We start from the raw sequence: 22260 nt of genomic DNA, 5'->3' as shown, positions 1-22260 counted from the left end.
TTTGGTGCTGTGTTGAGGTGAGTTTACAAATTTGACCTTAATCTCAGCTCCTTATCCCTGAGTCGCTCTTGCAATGGAATGTAGCCTGTCATGCGCAGCATTCATGATTCTGCCCAAACTATGAGTTAGGACCAGCCCTATGTACTCTGACCACTTCACCTGTCAAGTGCTTTGGCTCTGCACTGCATTTGCTCTTCTTTGAGGCTCTGCCTCCTGGCTCCTGGCACTTCCCACACAGTAGGGTCGCTCCACATGGAAAATATAAACTAAAAAGAAAAAAACTGCAAAGGAATGCAGCTTTGAGTTAGTTTTAGATTTACACTTAAACACATAGTGGGATTTGTAGAAAAGGTGTGCATTGTGGATCGGACAGTTGTCAAAGGCAGAGTTCTTCAGGATTTTTAATGATGATGGTTTATGGGAGTTTACCACAGTTCACATGTGCTTCGTGGATCTGGACAAGGCATTCGACCGTGTCTCTCATGGGCCCTCGGGGTGTGCTCCGGGAGGTATGGGGTCCACGGCCCTTTGCTCAGGGATGCGCGGTCCCTGTATGACAGGAGCAGGAGCTGAGTTCTCTGCAGTAAGTCAGACCTGTTCCCAGTGCGTGTCGGACCAGGGCTGCCCTTTGTTTATTATTTTTATGGACATAATTTTCCCGTAAGAGGCCACTGGATCTCATCTCTGGTGTGTGCAGATGATGTTGCCCTGATGGCTCCATTAAACTGGGACCTGTAACATGCACTGGGTTGGGTTGCAGCTGAATGTGAAGCTGGGATGAGAATCAGTTCCTCCAAATCCAAGGCCGTGGTTCCTCAAAGATCAGTGGTAATCAATGATTAGCATTTGTGACACAAGTCAAATCATCATATACCTGGGCAATAACAGAACAGCACTACAAAAGTGTCTGAAACTTAGATAAAAGATTTACATTCATTGTGACTTTATGTTAATTTACTACGAATATTTTTACTATAAATAAGAGAGGAGTGAAATTGCAGACATCCAGATACAGACATCAATGTTAATTTTAATGATACGGCAAGTAAAAGCATGACACTATATACACACACTGTATCCATACAAACTCTTAGAATGTTAGACACTAGAGTCACATTAGAACACTTCTGTGGGAGCCGATCTTTCATGCTGTATTTGCTCATCACTTTTTCGGTCAAAAACAAAATGGATAATAGTCATGTACTTGTCATTTTGTTTTATATGTGGCTCACAGTTTTGGCTCTGATCGTAAATCGCTGGTAAACTGCTGCTCTGATCTGTGGCAGCTTGAGTCCGTAGATAAGAGGGTTATTAATTGAAGGCACCATTAGATACTCCAAAGATAAAACAGCTGTGACTATTGGGTTGATTTTGTTTGTGTCAAATCGTGTCAGTGACAGCTCCAGAAAAACTGAGAAAGAATATGTGACAAAAGTCACTAAATGTGGAACGCAGGTTTGCAAAGCTTTGCCTCTCAGTTCAGCGCTGGCTGTTTTACACACAATGAGAATTTGCACATATGAGAACAGCACAAACAGCAGAGGGATAAAGATCGTAGTAATAGTCACAAACTGACCCACTGCATTGTTATGTGTCGTGTCCACACACGAGTTTTTAACCACAGGCCAGTTTGAGCAGAAAATCCTGGGCAGTTTATTTCCACACAGAGGTAACTGAACAGTTAGATACATACCCACAAAACAACACACAAAAGGATAGCTGATTCCAGTCATCCACAAACTCAGTGCTTTCCTTATGGTCATTTTAGTGTGATAATGCAGAGGCTGACAGATGGCCACAAACCTGTCGTAAGCCATGACTCCAAGTATTGTAAACTCACATGAAGCATATGTGTAAATTACATACATTTGAATGAAACATGAAGGTCGTGAAATAAAATGAGAATCAGACAAAAGATCGACCAAAAACCTGGGGAAGAATCCAGCAGAGCCGTACAGAGAGTTCACAGATAAACAGCAGATAAAGATAAACATTGGCTGGTGCAAAGATCTTTCTAACATAATAGTGATTATAATGACCATGTTAGCAGAGATTATCATTATATAGATCAACAAACAGAGAGTAAAAAACAGATATCGAAGACGTCCATAATCTGCAAAGAGTGTTAGTTGGAAATAGGCTGGGTTTTGTGTAACATTCTTCATAACTTGAAATTAGTCCAGTAGTAATTCAAAAATGTCTAGACAAATAATGTTCTCTCGATAAAGACAAAAACTTATGACACAAAACTCATATTCTGTATGAGTGAAACTGTGAAGTGCAGCCAGGCTCTTGGATCTTATATTTCTTAGTCACAGGGTGTGCATAAGACCCTCCCACAAATGATCAGGCCTGTTCTATAATGAACATCACAATCAAAGAACACATTTAGTGTTAACTGCAGCTGCATTCCCCAAAAGAAGTAACAGTAAAAAGACACTGTGTTTACGTCTTGTTATGTCTTTCTTTAGCATAAATCTTTATTTGTATTATTATGGATCATTCTGACCTAACCTTCATAATACTATCTGTTATGTATGTTACGTTGTTATGTCTTTTCTGTGTGTCTGGCATCCTCCAGCCACTTCGATGAGACCAAACTGGCAAGATTGTTTTGGTGGTATAAATACTCTGTATTGTTTACATTTGTCAGCTGAGGGCGAGACGACACCGTTAGGGACACAGCTCTTTGACAATTGTGCACAGTTGATTCAATAAACCAGACCTTTGATTCAAGACAACTTCTCTTTTTTATTCTTTAAGACTTTAAGACTTTTTTATATCTTTAAGACTTTTTGACCATTAGAAATTCCACAACAATTTGGCGTTGTCGGCATGCCCTTTCGTCCGGTTCTTTTTTCTGCGACAGTGATCCAGCGGCTGGCCACCCGGGGAGAGCACTCCCTTCCTGCCTCATCTCTGCCTTTGAGTGAGAGGGCTGCATCACTCTCGCTGGAAAACGCCGGCGCTAAGGCCTTGAATCTGAGCTACTAGAAGTTGTGGTGAGTTGTCTTGTTTCAAGGGGGCTGTCTCGTTTGGGGGAAAAGAAAAAAAAAAAAAAAAGGGGGAAACTAAGATACTGAAACACTAATACTAACACTTTAAAATGAAAACCTTGCCACTACTTCTGTGCCCTGGTGTGACCTCCACTCTGGTATCTAGCTGTTATTGTGAGCGCGCTGGCTGGGATTGAAGGCTCACCATATTGGTTCAATTCTGTCATTCTGAAGGTAGAAGACGTCGGACGACATTTATTCTAATAAATTTAGTCCTTGATGCGCCTCGCATGAATGAGGACTTGTCAATAGGAGGGTGGAGCAAAGCCTACTGTATTCCTAAATTGTGTGTTCTGGGCTGAAATTGTCGCAGTAACGTGGGTATTTATGAATACAGAGAGGAGACGAAAATAACGTCTAGTAAAAAATTCACCCTACGGACGCGTAGAGATTGGTATTCAGCGCGCTGACCATTTTAGAGAAAATGGGAAAGAACCAATCCAGGAGCGAGGCTCAGCGGACCCCAGAGTCTGCAGTCACTGCAGCCATGCGCGGCAAGTATGGTCAAGGTTGTCTTGATTATTTGCATATTTGGTAAAAAAAACATGGGTTTCCTGAGAGTGGGTCTTTTAGCTTAAACCAACTGAACAAACTTAAAGCAAGTCTTGAAAAGGAAATAGAGAAACTAATGCAGGCTAAGAGGGTTCCTACTGCAAAATTACGAATGATAAATGATCAGGAGAAATGTTTGAGTGTGTGGATGAATGAGGCAGAAAGGCGTGATCGTAAGAAAATTTGCAAACAGGCAGCACATGCCAACACTGAGATAAAGAATGAATGTGAGAAAGGGAGTAAATGGGAAGGTCCCAAGTGGGAAAACAAGAATGTGTGTGATAGTAGGACGGGACCGGATGGTCCACCAATTTATTCACCCAGAAATCCTTTTACTCAAACATATACACCTGCAAACAACACTGGATCCAGCACACTCACACAAGTACACAATGTTAAAGAACGAGTTACTGCTGTTGGTTCTCGTCTCTATCCAGATCTGAGCGCCCTTTCTGCTGTGCACATCGACCCTGACCTCGACCTTTGCCCACCTGTCAGCCGATCCCAGCAGCCTAAATCGGAGGATGACGAGGAAGACGTGCCACCCCCACCACCACCTAAAGCTAAACCCAGACTGACCAGGATGACACCAGTGGCTCTGCGCAGCACCGCAAAAACAGCCAGCACATCCAGCTCATTTCCTATAGTGGAGGCTGTCGGTCCGGATGGTCCTGTGTTTGTGTATCGACCTTGGGGCACGGACGAGGTGGAAAATAACGCACGTACCCTGCCCGGCCCTGTAATGAATGGAACCAGATTTGCAACTGAGTTTCGTGCCTTTTATGAGGAGTTCTGTCCATCTTGGCGAGAATGTAGAAAGATACTGTCGAATTTGATGAAAGCAAGCGATATAGCGAAAATCAGAGACCATTTCCCAGACTCAGACATGCATGCCTCTGAACCGCGCTTCTTGGACAATTGCGAGTACATCCAGGCCATGGAGGGCTTGTGCAAGGCCATTGAAGCTGCTTTTCCTGCCAAAATCAACATGCTTGCTGTGACAGCGTGCAAACAGAAACCAGATGAGGACACTGACCAATTCATACATCGCCTGATTGAGACTTTTACTGTTAACAGTGGCTTCTCTGACATTGACCCTGTTCAAAAACGTGCATTTAATATCCACATCTGCCATGCCATTCGCAGAGGTCGCTGCTGCTGTGGACAAAACTTATGTGGGTGGACTTGAGGAACCAGACTTGGATGAGTTGCGTAAGCATGCACGCCACGCTTACCTGACCTACCAAGAGAAGCTACAGGCCAAAGAGGTCAAAAGAGACAAAGACGCTTTCAATGCCACAATGACACTATTCTCACAGGCCCGGGGACAACGTCAATTCTTTCCCCGCCATGGGCGAGGCCGTGGGAGATCTGGGTTTGACAACAGAGATGGATGTAGACGTCAAACCTGGTACGGTCAAGATGTCTGTTATATCTGTGGCCAGAGTGGACATTTTGCTCATGACTGCCCGGAGGGGCCACAGTCAGAGGGGCCTGCTGACCGCCGCAATGAGCGTGGCTGCTTCAACAGGGCACCACGGGATGACCGATGCCGATCTTCAGACTGACTAGGCGGCACAGAGGCGGGGGATGGACTTGACTGCACCGGAGAAATGGCCTTACCACACCCACCACGAGATGGTAACATGCACCAGACAACACACACACCTGAGAACACTTCATTTGGAGCACAAGGGAAAATTGGCATGTATGCACAACTATCACAGAATCATGATAAATTTCCAGAGTACACTCTAATTGTTAATGGTGATCAAATTAAATTTCTAGTGGACTCTGGGGCTACGCATTCCATAGTACGAACTTCAGCTCTCTCCCATGTGCCCCGAATGAGTGGTCGGTATACTTTTTCTCAAGCAGCATCTGGTAACACAACAAGAGAACGTTTCACTTCTCCTTTGCATTGTTCTGACTCTGAGGGCAATTCATTTAGGCACTCCTTTCTCTATTCTCCACTATGTCCTGTGAATCTACTTGGACGCGATTTTTATGTGCAAATTGAGCCTTTGTCTAGTTTCCACACCAAACGGTCTGCAAGTGGTGACCACAAAAGATTTGGCTGTGACTCAACCAAATTTCATAGGGCTTCACACGGAAAGTCAAACTCCCAGTTATGATTTTCACTGGAAATTGTCCCCAATTCCCTCAAATGACTTACTTGATTTGGCAATTGACAGAGTATGCCCAACAGAGAGCACAGAGTTGAGGGACGTGGGAGACGTGCAATTTTCTGTTGATGTGCCTGTGACAGCATTTCAGGATTTTGAAAAACTTTGGGTTGAGAGTAGTGGGGATGTGTTAGTTACTGAATGGTTGTACTGGTCAAATCAGTACTCTGCTATTTCTGTGTCTAACCCACAGTCTCTGCAGGCTCCTGTTCTATTTTTAGATGCTCACCCCTACATAGCGTTATCTAAACCAAAAGAAGTTGAGTGGACTGGGGTGGGGTTGTTTTTGTTGAGCAATGCTTGGCTGCCAACGATTGGGCACAGACCAGTGACGTCACTGTTTCATTCTCGCACTCTGCTCAGGCCTGGAGAATGGGCTATCCCTCCTCCCTCCAGGCATCCCGGTGTGTTTGTGTGTTCTCTGATAACAGTGCTGAGACAGGCTGTTTTTTGTCCCAGGCTGAAGCAGAAGCTATACCAGAACTGAGGGGTATTCCAGCTGATCTCTGGGCGAAAGGCCCCACAGATGTAGGCCTCATACGCAGTTGTCAGCCAGTGGTAATCACGCCTAGATCTAACGTGCGTCCCTGTAGGCCACAATACCCCCTTTGCCCTGAGGCTAAGGCAGGTATAGCTCCGGTGTTCAATGACTTGTGCAAAGCAGGTGTCATTGTCCCAAGTGAATCTGGGGGCGTTCGAAGCCCAATTTTTCCAGTCAAAAAGCAATGTGAGCCTGGTGAACCTCAAAAATGGCGATTCACAGTAGATTTGAAAGCTGTGAATGAAGCAGTTGAGCCAGTTGCTGCGGTGGTTCCAAACCCATACACAATTCTATCACAGATTCCACCTGAAGCAAAGTGTTTTTCCGTTGTTGATTTGGCAAATGCTTTTTTCTCAGTCCCAGTGCACAAGGACTCTCAATTTTGGTTCTCTTTCGAATATGATGGCAACCTGTACAAATTTACTAGGATGTGTCAGGGTTTCATTCATGCTCCCACGTGGTATAATGCAGCGCTGCGTGATTCATTAACTCCACTCGAGTTGACCCAAGGCACATGTCTATTGCAATATGCCGATGACATTCTTTTGTGTGCTCCTACTGAGGAACAGTGTAAACGTGACACAGTGTCACTTCTGAAACATTTGCATGCCGATGGTCACAAGGCTAGCCTTTCCAAATTGCAATTTGTTAAAAAGGAAGTCACTTTTCTGGGTCATGTGATTTCTGAAAAAGGCAAAACTATTCCTATCAAACGGGCTGCAGCCATTCAAAACATTCCAAAGCCTCAGACTAAAAAAACAGCTCATGTCATTTTTAGGTATTTGTTCTTACTGTCGACAGTTCATTCCTAATTATTCAGTTCTAGAGGCTCCTCTGAGGGCGCTCATTCGTGGTAAGACTCTACGCACATGTGACAAAATTACCTGGACTGAGGAAGCAGAAAAATCTTTCTGTGACTTGAAACTAGCCTTGCAGACACCTCCAACTCTGGGTCTGCCTGACCCAGCTGGAACATTCACTCAGACATGCATGGTTTCTGTTCTCCTTCAGAAACATGGGGGTACCCTTCGTCCTGTCGCTTACTTTTCTGCTAAGCTCGACCCTGTTGCTGCTGGTATGCCCCGGTGTTTACGTGCTGTTGCCGCAGCTGAGAAGGCTGTTTTAGCATCACGTGACCTCGTGAGTTACTCTGACCTCACTTTGTTGGTACCACATGCTGTTTCTCTGATCATGCTTGAACAGAAATGGCGAGCCACACTGCTGTGTGTCAGAGATAGATTTGGTATGTGCTTCTCGCTTTGATTTGCAGGAAGAGCCTTTAACTAACCCTGATTTGATTGTGTATGTAAATGGATCTGCATCCCGTGACACAAACACCGGCAGAAATAGGGTGGGATTTGCTGTGTGTTCTGACCATGACACAGTGGTTTCAGGACCCCTGCCCTCACACTATTCTGCACAGACTGCAGAATTGGTGGCACTAACTAAAGCTTGTGAATTTGCAGCTGGACAATCTGTGACCATCTACACTGACTCACATTATGCTTTTGGCGTGTGTCATGATTGGGCGGGTCTGTGGAGGCACTGCAAATTTTTGAAATCTGATGGTAAACCTATTTTGAATGCTTCCCAGGTTGCTGACAATTCTGTTGCCTTCGGAGGTGGCTATTTGCAGATGTCACCCTCACACTAACTCCAATGACCCCGTCTCTTTAGGTAACAGGCGAGCAGATGCAGCTGCGAAGGCTGCGTCCTATCAGTCTGAGACAACACACTCTCTGTGTCTTGCTTCTTTTTCCACTAATGTTGACATTCCTTCATCTTTATCAGCTATGCAGAGTTTCACAACACCATCTGAAATTGCCCTGTGGACTAAACATGGGGCTGTGAGGCGACAGGGCATCTGGCTTGGCCCTGACAACAAGCCTTGCCTACCCAAACACTTTTTCAGGCACATGGCAATACTTTCTCATGGTCGTGACCACGCCTCAAAGGGGGCAATGGTTGATCTGGTCACACAAAATTGGTTCACAAAGGGCTTCTGTGCTTATGCGCAGAAGTTTTGTCAGTCGTGTGCTATTTGCTTGGCACACAATCCAGGTAGGACTAAACCAATCCCGCAAGCAGCGCACCCACCACCAAATCGACCGTTTGGACACATCTAAATGGATTTCATTGAACTCACTCCGTGTGAAGGTAAGAGATTTTGTTTGGTTTTAGTTGATGCCTGGTCACGACATGTCGAGGCGTTCCCATGCAAACATGCTTCAAGTCATGCCGTGGTTAAAGCACTCATAACTGAGATTGTGCCACGGTGGGGCATTCCTGAAAAAATATCAAGTGATAATGGGTCGCATTTTGTGGCCAGGATAGTTGAGGAGGTGGGCCGATTTTTAGGTATTGATCTCCGCAAACACACTTCTTATCACCCTGAATCTGCGGGTATGGTAGAAAGGGAAAATGGCACATTGAAACGCAAACTTGCCAAAATCTGTGAAGACACAGGACTTTCATGGATCAAAGCTCTCCCTCTTGCTCTCATGTATATGCGAATGAGGGTGCGATCCCGATGTAACATGAGTCCGTTTGAAATACTGTTTGCAAGACCCCCAAATCTTGGTCTTGGCCCACCTCCAAGGGAACTTCCACACAGCTCCTTGTGCGATGACAATGTTTTGGCATATTGTAAGGAACTTAATGCACTCTTGTCTTCTATTTCGGTACAGGTTAAAGCTGCCCTGCCAACGGCAGCTGAGGCTGTACTGCACAATATCCGAGTGGGAGATTCTGTTCTGGTCAAGGAAACCAGACGCAAATATACTGTATTTTAGTCAAAAGTATTGAAAATCAGACACTAAATGATGCTAAAACTAGAATAAAAAACTTGATACTCATTTGAATAAGTATCAATACTAAACATAAATGAGCCTTTCCTGAATAGCTTTTCAGTGATCTTGAGAACTTCCATTTAATGTTGACAATCACATTATATCGTCTAAATAAAGAAATTTAGCTTGAGCTTATCTGACAGCAGTAGGATCGATTAAACCTCCAACTTATTGTTTTTAATCGTGTTTTTTTTTACGTTGTACAGCACTTTGGGCAGCCTGGGTTGTTAGAAGGTGCTATAGAAATAAAGTTTGATTGATTGATTGAACTTCCACTGCATTTTTATTTATTTATTTTTTTTAACAATAGGAGTACTGTGTATGAAGTGGTCAGGGCTAGTAATGTTTAAAGTGAAGGCTGAGTGAGGTGACTGCTGTTAGAAAATTGTCATTGTTAAAGCTGGACTATGTAACTTTTGTAGCTGAGGTTTCCATTTAGCTACTCATCAAGAACATACATTTAATGTGCGAGTATTGGGACAGGGCCATCCAGGTTCAGAATGGTTCTGTTTAGCTGTGCACGTGACTGAAAAGTTTTATTCTGCACTCTTCTTCTTCTTGTTTAATGTTAACTTTATGATGATAATTATGTTTTGATTTGTTTATATTGTGATTTTAATGTCTTTCATATTCTGTAAAGGACTTTCGGTTACTTTGTCTACCAAAACTTGCCTTGCTTTGCAGTCCGAACTGTATCCCAAGTGTGGGAAAGCCCCTTTGTCTCAGTTTAGAGTATTATGGGCATGTTTCAGGATTTCTGTTCTATTCTTTTATCCAGCAGTGGTGTTTGTTTTCCTCTGTCCCAGTGACTTCAAATCCATAACGTGGTTCTCCCTTTTGCAGTGGTCTGAGATGACAGACTGCAGTTGTTCATATTCTGCTTTTCTCTTTAGTGCTCATGTACACTTGCTTTTCCATATTTGGGATACTGTTCTGCAGAAGCTGGACTGCAAAGGGTGTTTGCAGTTCTCTTTTGGAAGAAAGACCGTGCCGTCAGCTGTTTAAATCACCTGCCAAGACAAATCGCAGCAAAACAAAACAGTAATTTGAAGAAAAGACCAGATTAACCTTTTTGGAATTTGACATTTCATGCTTTAGAACATTATTTAGGCAGTATTTTTCTTCTATGGGGTATTAATTGCTTACACATACCATATTTAGATTGTCATGTTTTGCATAATAACCTTTCTTTAAAATACTGACTTCTGATCTTCCAAGAATTGTCATAACGGTGGGTGTAGCAGACCAAAGAGTGCAGACTCAGGGCAGATTTACAGTGTTTATTTTACAGATTGTGAAATAATTAACAAGAGTTCATTAACCCAGCAAGGAACTGGGAGCGGGGTGTGAGCCAGAGCCCGCGACGAGACACGAGGGTGAAGACCAGGAGTTGAACAGTACCGGGGCCGGAGCGGGAGACGTGGAGCAAGCCGGAGTCCAGGACGAGACAAGGAGGTGAAGACAAAGGGTGGACTGTACCGGAGCTGGGGTGCGGAGGCAGGAGCAGGAACGAGCGGGAGCAGGAACGTAGAACGGACACTCTGGCCACGAACAGGATGAAGCAACGCAGGAATGCCGGAACGAAGGAACGACCTGGCTCCTCTTATACATGGCAGGTGGTGATGATTGCGCTAACAGGAGCCCAGCCCAGATCCGGCAGATGAGGGAGGGAAAGAGCAGGACAGGAGGAAAACTAGGAGCGGACGGTGCGGATCATGACAAGAATAGACACCTTCTTTGTAGAGCTGCATGCCAATACTGCGCTCTATTGGCAGTAGGGGCAGTTACTATTCAATTAACAATCCACAACTAAGCTTTTTAAACTTAGACGTGCTAACACAGGCATGAGGTTGTAATGAACTCAATTTGATGGTAGATTTTTATTTATGGACTTAAAAATAACGCAGGAGACCACTGGACTTTCACCTGTTACATCACAAAAGTTAGATATTGAAAATTGCATGTTTTTTACGGGGCGTAGCAGAGGTAGACTTACTAAACAAGGAGTAAACAAACAAATCAAAATCGAAGTAGATATATGTTCTGATGATTAAAAGCTCAAGAGTCATAATATGGGTTATCTGTCTACAGTATTCTACAGTATAGATTGATCTAAACAGAAGGCTCGCTATTGGGTGGTGAGGTGGGTAGAGTAGTCAAAAATTGTACTCTATGTTAATTCAAAATAATATTACTCAAGTGTTCAAAGCTTCTGCTATAGACTGACTCACAATGGGACGAGTTACCAAAAACGTTTACGCAATAGTACAGTTCACTAAATTATTACTCAAGTAAGACAAAAGGTGTGTTGCTAGAAAAGTACAGTTTCTTTATAAAGTAACTCAGTACTACCCACCTCTGGTCATTCATTTTATTTTGGTTGTGAGGTCAACACGATCTTAGTTCTGATTTTAAAATGGCGAGAAACTGCTGCTCTGATCTTGGGCAGCTTTAGGCCGTAAATTAGAGGATTATTGATGGAGGGCACCATTAGATACTCCAACGATATAATAGCTGTTACTACTGGGTTAATTTGACCTGTGTTAAATTGTGAAATAGACATCTCAACAAAAACAGAGCAGGAGTACACCACAAAAGTCACTAAATGTGGAAGACAAGTTTGCAAAGCCTTTCCTCGCAGTTCAGCGCTGCCCCTTTTGCACACGATGAGAATTTGCACATATGAGGACAAGATAAAAAACAAAGGGACAAAAATTGTTGTGAAGAAAATTATATAACCAACAATCACGCTGTGTGTGACATCCCCACAGGAATGGTGTACCACTGCTCTATTCGCACAGAAAATCCTAGGCAATTCGTTCCCACACAAGGAGAGTAGACTAGTGAGGACCAAGGCATAAGTCACTGTGAATACTGGGTAAACAACAGCAATTCCCCACAGAAACACTGCTTTCCTTATGGTCATTTTAGTGTGATAATGCAGAGGCTGACAGATGGCCACAAACCTGTCGTAAGCCATGACTCCAAGTATTGTAAACTCACATGAAACGTATGTGTAAATAACATGAATTTGAATAAAACAGGAAGTACGTGAAATAAAGTGAGTGTCTGACAAAAGATCGACCAAAAACCTGGGGAAGAATCCAGCAGAGCCGTACAGAGAGTTCACAGATAAACAGCAGATAAAGATGTACATTGGCTGGTGCAAAGATCTTTCTAACATAATAATGATTATAATGACCATGTTAGCAGAGATTATCATTATGTAGATCAACAAAGACAACATAAAAAACAGATATCGAAGACGCCCATAATCTCCAAAAAGCGTTAAATGGAAATACGCAGGATTTTGCGTAACATTCTTCATGGCTTTAAATCGATCAAAAAGAGCAGCAATCATATGTCAGAAAAGATGCAAAGGTTTTGTTCTGATTGTCATTAAATCATGAGACAAAAAACTTACAAACTGTTTTGAGGCACTATCAGGCAGTGCTCTGCTCTTCCTTTGACTCTTATATTGGTGAGTCAAAGGAAGCACGTCCCTCCCACAGACATCATAATCAGTAACTTGATACTGTACTTCTCAGAGTAGCTTTCAGACGCCATTCTTTTACTTGAGTACTATATTGCACAGTGTAAGAGTACTCTTACTTGCCTTATGTTGACAGTAGTAAATTAGTACGGTACATTGAAGTGCATAGATTTTGTGCATTTTTGTAAGTTTTGTCTTTCAAGTTACCATCTACCTTCTTACGTTTATCCACAGCCAGGTTGCAGAGGGAACAGTCTGAGCAGAGACTCACAGACTTCCATCATTGACCTCTGGCCTCGTGTGTCCTGTTGCCACGTGCACTGATGGGACACGCTTGTGCTTGAACATAGTGTTCATTATGGACAAACTGTACAACAACAACAATAATAGAACAAAGATCAGGTTCACATCAGATTCTTCCTGACTACCCCTCCCCAGATGTCACTCTTGTTGCCAACATGGGTGTTGAAGTCCCCAGTAGAAGAACAGTCTGTGGGCAGGATACTGGACAGTGCACCGACCAGAGCCGAGTACTCTGGTTGGCTGTTCCAACAACAACAGTAAAAGACCTGTCTCTGACCTCTTGTTCACGTCAACATATGGCGGCTAAACTGTGAGGTTATAAGAAAGCCCACATCAGGATGCTGCCTCTCCCCGTGGGCAACGCCAGAGAAGTGGAGGGTCCAGTCCCTCTCACCCTTCCTGACGTTCACTGACAGGCACCGACCCCAGGCCTGGCTCCAGGGTGGGGCTCCAGTAACACCAAGTCAGGTGACGTGGCCTTGTTTTTAAACCATAATAAAGTCTTTGTCTGATCCTCTTAGGACCTGTTTGTGTGATTCTACCAGTGGCAGAAGGCCCCAAAACAACATGGCCCCTAGGATCATTCAGGATCAAACCTCTCCACCGCGTTAAAGTGATGGATCAATGAGGGGTCCCTTCAATATATCAACTTCAAATTACAGATCAAATGTTACTCCCAGACAGTTTTACAATTACACAAGTAATTTCTTATCTCACTACTTGACTTGGACTAAGTTTTCTGATGGAGGGTCGCCATCTACTTGTCTCATGGAGAACGCTCTCATCCACATAATGGCACTAAACGTATCTGTCTGGCATGTGTTTTATTGCTCAAAAATATATTTTCTTTCAACCTTTTTCAGATTCTTTTAATTTGCGTGGTCAGAAAAAAAATTATATGCAAATTCTAATTGATACTAAACCAATATAAAAAGTACTGATACTGAAAATAAAACATTTAACTAGGATAAAATTGTACCTTTCTTGAATAGTTTTTGAATGGTCCTGATTTATATCTGAACTTTAGTATAAGACCGCATGGTATAATTAATTACTTATGATGATTTTGTGTTGAAAATCAGGTTATATTGTGTTGAAAGTGGTGTTTTCAATCATCATGGTGGCACTGAAATGTGTATCAAGCTGTTAAGTTTGACATTTTCACATTGTGACATCACTAATGTAATATTTGGTGTTATGTTACATCCTTGCATTAATGTCAGACCTCTGTTTTATTATTTTCTTCACAAAAAATGTATTCCAGTTTTTGTTTTTTTGTTTTTTTTATATATCGAAAAGCAAATACAGAATATAAGCAACTGGCATCTTCCATTTCAGAGCAAAAATACTTATTCTGCATAAAAATCTGTACAAACATGTTCTAAAAAAGTGATTCTCTATTAGGTTGTCAGTTCATATTTCAGTCTTTTTCTCAATGGATGTGTTTCAGATGTGAACTTTGAACAGAATCCTACACACAAATCACAAATCTAATCGCAATGAAAAATCCCAATTAGATATTTTTACCAAATTGTTCAGCCCCGGCATAACATAAATAAACTATGAAAGACGCTGTCTACGCAGAAGCAAGATCTTGGTTCTGATTTTATAACGTCGAACAATTGCTGTTCTTATCTGTGGCAGCTTTAGTCCATAAATTAGCGGGTTATTGATTGACGGCACCATGAGATACTCCAAAGATAGAATAGCACTGATCACGGGGTTAATTGTGTTTGTGTCATATTTTGCGATGGCCATTTCAATAAAAAGAGAAAATGAATATGTGACAAAGGTTACTAAATGTGGAAGACAGGTTTGCAAAGCTTTTCCTCTCAGTTCAGCGCTGCCTCTTTTGCACTCGACGAGAATACGCAAATAAGAATACAGCACAAAAAACAGAGGGATGAAAACTGTGCTAAAGATGATGAAATAACCAACTATGTCACCGTGTGTGGAGTCGCCGCAAGAATTGTTCACGACTGCTCTATTCGCACAGAAAATCCTATCTAACTTGTTTTCACATATGGGCAGTTCACTAGTAAGAGCTATAGCGTAAGTTAATGTACATATTGGGTAAACAACAGCGACGCCCCACAGAAACACTGCTTTCCTTATGGTCATTTTAGTGTGATAATGCAGAGGCTGACAGATGGCCACAAACCTGTCGTAAGCCATGACTCCAAGTATTGTAAACTCACATGAAGCATATGTGTAAATGACATATATTTGAATAAAACAGGAAGTACGTGAAATGAAGTGAGTGTCTGACAAAAGATCGACCAAAAACCTGGGGAAGAATCCAGCAGAGCCGTACAGAGAGTTCACAGATAAACAGCAGATAAAGATAAACATTGGCTGGTGCAAAGACTTCTCCAACAAAATAGTGATTATAATGACCATGTTAGCAGAGATTATCGTTATGTAGATCAACAACGACAACATAAAAAACAGATATCGAAGACGTCCATAATCTGCAAAAAGTGTAAATTGAAAATAGCCTGGATTTTGAGTGATGTTCTTCATGACTTGAGACAGAAAGACCCAAAGCTTCAGTGATGAGGTGCACAGACTCTGGTGCAGGTCTGCAGTTTCCTCTCTTGTCTTATACAGACTCATCTGCATGACCCTCCCAGTGGGGAAAGAAGTAATTTATTTAAGTAAAAGTACAAATACATGATGCAGTAAAAACAAATCTAATAAAAGCATTGAAGTATCCCTTTATTTAAAATATCTCTAGATTTAAAACTAGTATTTCAATTTCACACACAGTTTGAGAACTGTTAAATGTTGTGATTTTGATAAAGATTTTTTTTCTTTTTTTTCTTTGCATTTGGTATATATATAAGATATATATATAAGAAATATCCTTTCAAATGTTTAAACAGGAAAATAAGGAAATGTATTTATATTTTCAGTACAGTTAAAAGTGGAGTGAATACAGATGACTGGTCTCAAATGTAGTCAAGTAAAAATAAATAAAATGGATTGATATTACAGCACTAATAACATTATCCCTGTAATATTGATATTACAGTTGAGTGTGTGCAAGCCCACGATGGGCCTCAAGCTGTTTCAGGTGCTGCAGTCATACAAAAAATATAAGCAGGACAAAGCTGTAATGTGGGTGGACCTCACCCCATTTCAGTCTGTCCAAGCCTCCTGCCCAGGAGGGGGCGCAGCCACAGGACCACCCCTGCCTGCACCTGATTTGAGGTTCATCACCACCATCCGTACAAGGTCCAGGTATCGTCTGGTATTACCTGGCACCCAGGCTGTCTGGAGCTGCACCCTGTGCAGTCTGAGCCTGGTGTAGCCCCTTCTGCCGAAATAAAACCTCACTGAAAGACAGACATATATGAAAACATGACAGACAATCCATGATGCACGACTTCATGTTTTGATATATGTCTGTCTTTCCTGTCACTCAAATATTTGTAATATTTTGTGTTTTGTATTTTAAATTAGCTCAGCTAATGGGGATCCTAATAAAAACAGATAAACTAATGCTTATCTTCAGGGTGCTGTGGGATCTGACTCGTACTAATCCATCGCTTCTGTCTGAGAAAAGAATGGAGTCAAGTGGCTGGCAACCCAGTATCTAAAGGGCCCTAGGTGCAGGCATGTGCCAGGCTGTGGGCATGATTAGCACGTTGACTGCTTTGTGGGCCAGAGAGAGGTCATTTAATAGTGAAGCCCATAGGAGGGCAAAGCACACACGAAAAAACTGCAATGTCTCAAGCCCCGGAACCTAAACATGTCGTGTGAATGGGCCGAGCTCAGTGGCACGTGTCTCTAGATTAGCCACGGCAGCTGGGAACATCCGACTGTTTAGCCCTCTGACCGTGGGACGGCTCTGACCAATCAGAGCGAGAGTAGCAAGAGCGGAGCTGAGCAAGCCAAAGCTAAAAATTAAAAAGCAGCAAGACTGAGGAAAAAAAAAAAAGGAAAAGGAAAAAAATCCCCACAAAATCCAAACTTTGTGAAAGCTACCGCTCTCCGTCAGCCAAACATGAGCAGTTTGTGTTTACATTGTAATCTATGGGAAAAAATGCCTCACATTATCATCACAGCAACTGACATTCTTTGATAATAAACAATTTAGTTTTTACACTTCCTATCTTGTTAACAATTATTGATAAGAATTTTTTTGGTGGAAAACATTATGAGCTTTCTCCAGAAATTCTGAGGGCTGAGATCCACTGCAGCAGATTTGTTTTGGCACAAAAGGCCAGAATATTGTATATACTTGCTCTGTTGTCATTTTACGTGTAATAAATTCCCAGTGCACTTATTTGGTCGACTGTGGAGAAGAAACAATGGATCAAGCTAAAGGTTAATTTTAAGAATTTTTACAATTTCAAAATTAATAGCTTCTTAATATCCTTGGACTTTATGAACTTTCCAAGGTTCTGGATCCTTAGTACATCCAGGTTAAAGCATCGTTTAGTCTGTATAGTGGTTCTAAAACATATCACATTAAAATACTAAACCAGGCTGATAACAGAGACCCAGACTAAAATAACAGTATCCCCTGAGTAAAAATAGCAATGACTGACTCAAAGAAAGAAAGAAAATTGTGTCTTTATTTTAAAAAGCCCCAGAAAACTGTGTCATCTAAGATTACACTCTTTAAAATTAGGACCATCCCTAAAGCAACAGCTGCCTGTGTTCTTTGCATGTCCCTAGTGGACTTCCGTACTCTTGATCCTGATTCCTGGTTTCCGCCTCAAGCCTGATCCTTTAGCAGTGCACTCGTCCCTGGTCACTTATTACGCACAAATAAAAGCAGTGGATTCTGGACTGGAACTTGAACATAAATGATCTATCCTTCCTCAGCTGGATGAGGACCCCGCAAACCCCCTGCACAACGTTTAAATTAATAACAGTATCAGTCTCTCTTGTTGGTTGTTACAGTTGTCTTTGTATTCAGCACATATTCATTCAATACATTTTCTATTGCTGGCATTTAATATTGTCATTATTTCTGAATTGTGTCTGAATTGCAAGTAACGGGCCGAGTCCACATCATGCAGCTCCGTTCACCGAATCATCTCCAACGAAGGCGCAGACCCTCGCTCCCTCGATGAGTTCGGCTGCATCGCGCTGCAGACCCGAGGAGCTCAAGCAGATCATTCCACCCTGAGTTCAGGGTGTACGGAGCCCAACCATCAAATAACATCTATTATTATTAAATAATCTGATGAAAATACAGTCAGAGTGGAATGTTCTGAACGGTGGAGATTGATCTGGCCAAACACAGAGCGGCTGAGCATCTGCAGGATGTGGAACAGCTCGTTCACCACAACAGGTGCATGATGTGGACCTAGCCACAAGTTCAGGGCTGCAGGAGGGTGTGGTAGGTGAGTAGGACAATGCCGGATTACTTACATATGCATAAACCAATAAAAAACAATTCTGGCTAAGCAAATGAGGTAAAACAGTTGGCAAGTGTTTGCCTTGAAGAAGATGCACTTGTTACCTTCATGTCCCACTCCAGCCAAAGTCATGTGGAAAAAGGCATGTGGTAAATAAGTGTTACACAGTTTAAAATACATACTTGTTTTGCAAACTTTAATTTGTTTGACAATTTCTACCAAATGCAAATGTTTTTATTTTAAATCGCTGGTAAACTGCTGCTCTGATCTGTGGCAGCTTGAGTCCGTAGATAAGAGGGTTATTAATTGAAGGCACCATTAGATACTCCAAAGATAAAACAGCTGTGACTATTGGGTTGATTTTGTTTGTGTCAAATCGTGTCAGTGACAGCTCCAGAAAAACTGAGAAAGAATATGTGACAAAAGTCACTAAATGTGGAACGCAGGTTTGCAAAGCTTTGCCTCTCAGTTCAGCGCTGGCTGTTTTACACACAATGAGAATTTGCACATATGAGAACAGCACAAACAGCAGAGGGATAAAGATCGTAGTAACAGTCACAAACTGACCCACTGCATTGTTATGTGTCGTGTCCACACAAGATTTTTTAACCACAGGCCAGTTTGAGCAGAAAATCCTGGGCAGTTTATTTCCACACAGAGGTAACTGAACACTCAAAGAAACGCCGTAACCTATTGCAAAGGCAGGATAAACAACAGCAATTCCCCACAGAAACACTGCTTTCCTTATGGTTATTTTAGTGTGATAATGCAGAGGCTGACAGATGGCCACAAACCTGTCGTAAGCCATGACTCCAAGTATTGTAAACTCATATGAAGCATATGTGTAAATTACATATATTTGAGTAAAACAGCAAGGTCGTGAGACGAGATGAGAATCAGACAAAAGATCGACCAAAAACCTGGGGAAGAATCCAGCAGAGCCGTACAGAGAGTTCACAGATAAACAGCAGATAAAGATAAACATTGGCTGGTGCAAAGATCTTTCTAACATAATAGTGATTATAATGACCATGTTAGCAGAGATTATCATTATATAGATCAACAAACAGAGAGTAAAAAACAGATATCGAAGACGTCCATAATCTGCAAAGAGTGTTAGTTGGAAATAGGCTGGGTTTTGTGTAAAGTTTCCTTTCATTTCTTTTGAACCAAGGCCAAGTGAACAAATAAGTAAACTTGTTTTTCAATAAAATGAATCTGAGCCGTTCAAGACACTGACCAACCTCTTTTATATTGTTTCCGTATAAACAGAGGAGCACAAGAAGGTCCAGCCCACAAAGATGCAGTGTATACAAACGCTCCAATCACACCACCATACTGCATTGTTTCCATGGCGACACAGAAGGACTGTAAAAATAAATGTTTGGTTGTTTTGTTTATTATAGATAATATATTATTATTGACAAGCACCCGGGACCCTCTCAAGCCTTGTTGGCCTGTGGGACTCCTGATGTAGCTGACAGGTACCAGAGGGCTAAGCGTGCGGCGGCTCGTGCAGTTGCAGAGGTAAAAATCCTGGGTTGGGTGAAATTCAGGGAGACCATTGTGGAGGAGCATAGGTCGACCTCAAAGAAATTCTGGCAAACTGTCTGTCTCGTTGGAGGGGAAGGTAGTGCTTCAACATCACTGTTTAGAGTGTGGATGGAGAGCTGCTGACCTCGACTGGACATGCTCTCGCACAGTGGAATGAAACTTTGAGAATCTCCTGAATCCCACTGTCACATCTTCTGAGGAGGAAGATGGAGAAGGCATTCGACCGTGTCCCTCGTGGTGTCCTTTGGGGGGTGCTCTGGGAGTATGGGGTCCGGGGCTCTTTGCTAAGGGCTGTCCGGTCCCTGTATGACCGGAGCAGGAGCTGTGTTCATTGCCGGCAGTAAGTCAGACCTGTTCCCAGTGCATGTTGGACTCCACCAGGGCTGCCCTTTGTCACCGGTTCTGTTCATTATATTTAAGGACAAAATTTCTAGACGCAGTCAGGGGCTGGAGGGGGCCTGGTTTGGGAACCGCAGGATCTCATCTCTGCTGTTTGCAGATGATGTTGTCCTGATGCTTCATCGAGCCAGGACCTGCAGCACTGGGGCGGTTTGCAGCCGAGTGTGAAGTGTCTGGGATGAGAATCAGCTCCTCCAAATCCGAGGCCATGGTTCTCGACCGGAAAAAGCTGGTTTGCTCTCTCCGGGTGGGTGGTGAGTCTCTGCCCCAAGTGAGGGAAGTGATGGAGCGTGAGATTGACAGGCGGATCGGTGCAGCGTCTGCAGTGATGTGGTCGCTGTATCGGTCCGTTGTGGTAAAGAAGGAGCTGAGCCCAAAGGCGAAGCTCTCGATTTACCTCAATCTACGTTCCTACCCTCACCTATGGTCATGAGCTCTGGGTAATGACCGAAAGGACAAGATCGCAGATACAAGCGGCTGAAATGAGTTTCCTCCGCAGTGTGGCTGGGCGCACCCTTAGGGATAGGGTGAGGAGCTCGGTCCCACAGGAGGAGCTTGGAGTAGAGCCACTGCTCCTACACGTCAAGAGGAACCAGTTGAGGTGGCTCGGGCATCTGCTCAGGATGCCTCCTGGATGCCTCCCTAGGGAGGTGTTCTGGGCATGTCCCACCGGGAGGAGGCCCCGGGGAAGACCCAGGACACGCTGGAGGGACTATGTCTCTGGCCTGGGAACGCCTTGGGGTCCCACCGGAGGAGCTGGAGGACGTGTCCGGGGTGAGGGAAGTCTGGGAGTCCCTGCTTAGACTGCTATCCCCGCGACCCGGCCCCGGATAAGAGGAAGAAAGTGGATGGATGGACATCTTCTGAGGAGGAAGCAGAGACTGAGGACTCATCCATCACCCTGGTCAAAGTCACTGAGGTGGTTGGGAAGCTCCTCGGTGGCAAGGCTCCAGGAGTTGATGAGATCTGTCCTGAGGACCTCAAGTCTCTGGATGTTGTAGAGCTGTTTTTGCCTGAGCGTCTCTACAACATAATGTGGAGTTCAGCAACAGGAATGGAATGGCAGACCAGGATGGTGGTCCCTGTTTATGAAGGGGGACAGGAGGGTGTGTTCCAATTAAAAGGGAATCACACTCCTGAGTCTTCCCAGTAAGGTCTATTGCTACTGGAGATGAGACTTCTTCTTGTGAAATTCTTGTGCATAGCCCTCCAGAAGAAAAACAAAGGCTTGTTTATTAGCACAGATCACCGCAAAATGTAACAGCAGCAAAAGAGCAGAACTTTTTTTCCTGTATCTTTGAGCCTTTAATCACATCATGCAGATGTAGTTTGTGACAGTTATGGGTTTTTTTTGTTTTTTGTTTTTTTTTCATGTATTTGAGCAAAACATGTCTTCCTCCAGATATATATTATAAGTAAAAAAATACCCCGTGCTATCTGCATCTAAACTTTGGACCACTGCAAATCATTTAAAATAAACTACTTCTGTTTTTCACATTATGAGAAGGTAAAACACAAGTACAGTACCTTTAATATTGTTTATAAGACATGGACCTGATGTTTTAACACATGATCCTTCCACTTCATTTAAATTAACACCTGTAGCACACACGTGCATGTGACAGAATAATCTTGTGGAACAATAAATTCTATAACAGATATGCCTTTAGTTTGAATTAAACATTATGTAACACTTGTTCCTCCAATTATAAGTTGAAAACTTTTAATTCAGTTCCTGTGGACCTGTGGCTCATATGAAAAGACCATTAAGCTGAGGGTCATTTTAAAAATAAGATGATGAAAGAGAAGAACAACACAATAATTGTCCTCCTGAGACGTACCACTGTGTCCCATCTCCCGAGGGCCTGTCCTCAGAGGAGTCTCCTGAGTCTGGACAGCTCAGTGCTACGTGTTTGTCATAGTGTAACCCACAGGACAAGAGGTCAGAAAGG

The 22260-nt window shown here is 42.9% G+C and overlaps 4 protein-coding genes across 4 annotated transcripts; all 4 read right to left on the bottom strand.

Moving 5' to 3' along the window:
* Window positions 1–1217: 1217 nt before the first annotated feature.
* LOC117388997 (olfactory receptor 51I2-like) lies at window positions 1218–2165 on the bottom strand. The gene has a single exon (XM_033986547.1). It carries the CDS (start codon window positions 2163–2165, stop codon window positions 1218–1220), a length of 948 nt encoding a protein of 315 aa, XP_033842438.1.
* A 9390-nt stretch (window positions 2166–11555) lies between these two features.
* LOC117388996 (olfactory receptor 51L1-like) lies at window positions 11556–12512 on the bottom strand. Its single transcript, XM_033986546.1, has one exon. The coding sequence runs from the start codon at window positions 12510–12512 to the stop codon at window positions 11556–11558; it is 957 nt and encodes a 318-aa protein (XP_033842437.1).
* A 2028-nt stretch (window positions 12513–14540) lies between these two features.
* On the bottom strand, window positions 14541–15503 carry LOC117388995 (olfactory receptor 10A6-like). The gene has a single exon (XM_033986545.1). The coding sequence runs from the start codon at window positions 15501–15503 to the stop codon at window positions 14541–14543; it is 963 nt and encodes a 320-aa protein (XP_033842436.1).
* A 618-nt stretch (window positions 15504–16121) lies between these two features.
* On the bottom strand, window positions 16122–19514 carry LOC117388993 (olfactory receptor 51L1-like). Its single transcript, XM_033986544.1, has 2 exons — window positions 18575–19514; window positions 16122–16318 (listed from the first exon to the last, which is right to left on the bottom strand). The coding sequence occupies exons 1-2, from the start codon at window positions 19512–19514 to the stop codon at window positions 16122–16124; spliced, it is 1137 nt and encodes a 378-aa protein (XP_033842435.1).
* Window positions 19515–22260: the final 2746 nt, after the last annotated feature.

Source organism: Periophthalmus magnuspinnatus, chromosome 21 (assembly GCF_009829125.3).
Source record: "Periophthalmus magnuspinnatus isolate fPerMag1 chromosome 21, fPerMag1.2.pri, whole genome shotgun sequence".
In the NCBI taxonomy this organism is placed as follows: domain Eukaryota; kingdom Metazoa; phylum Chordata; class Actinopteri; order Gobiiformes; family Gobiidae; genus Periophthalmus; species Periophthalmus magnuspinnatus.
This window is presented reverse-complemented; position numbering and strand designations above follow the sequence as displayed.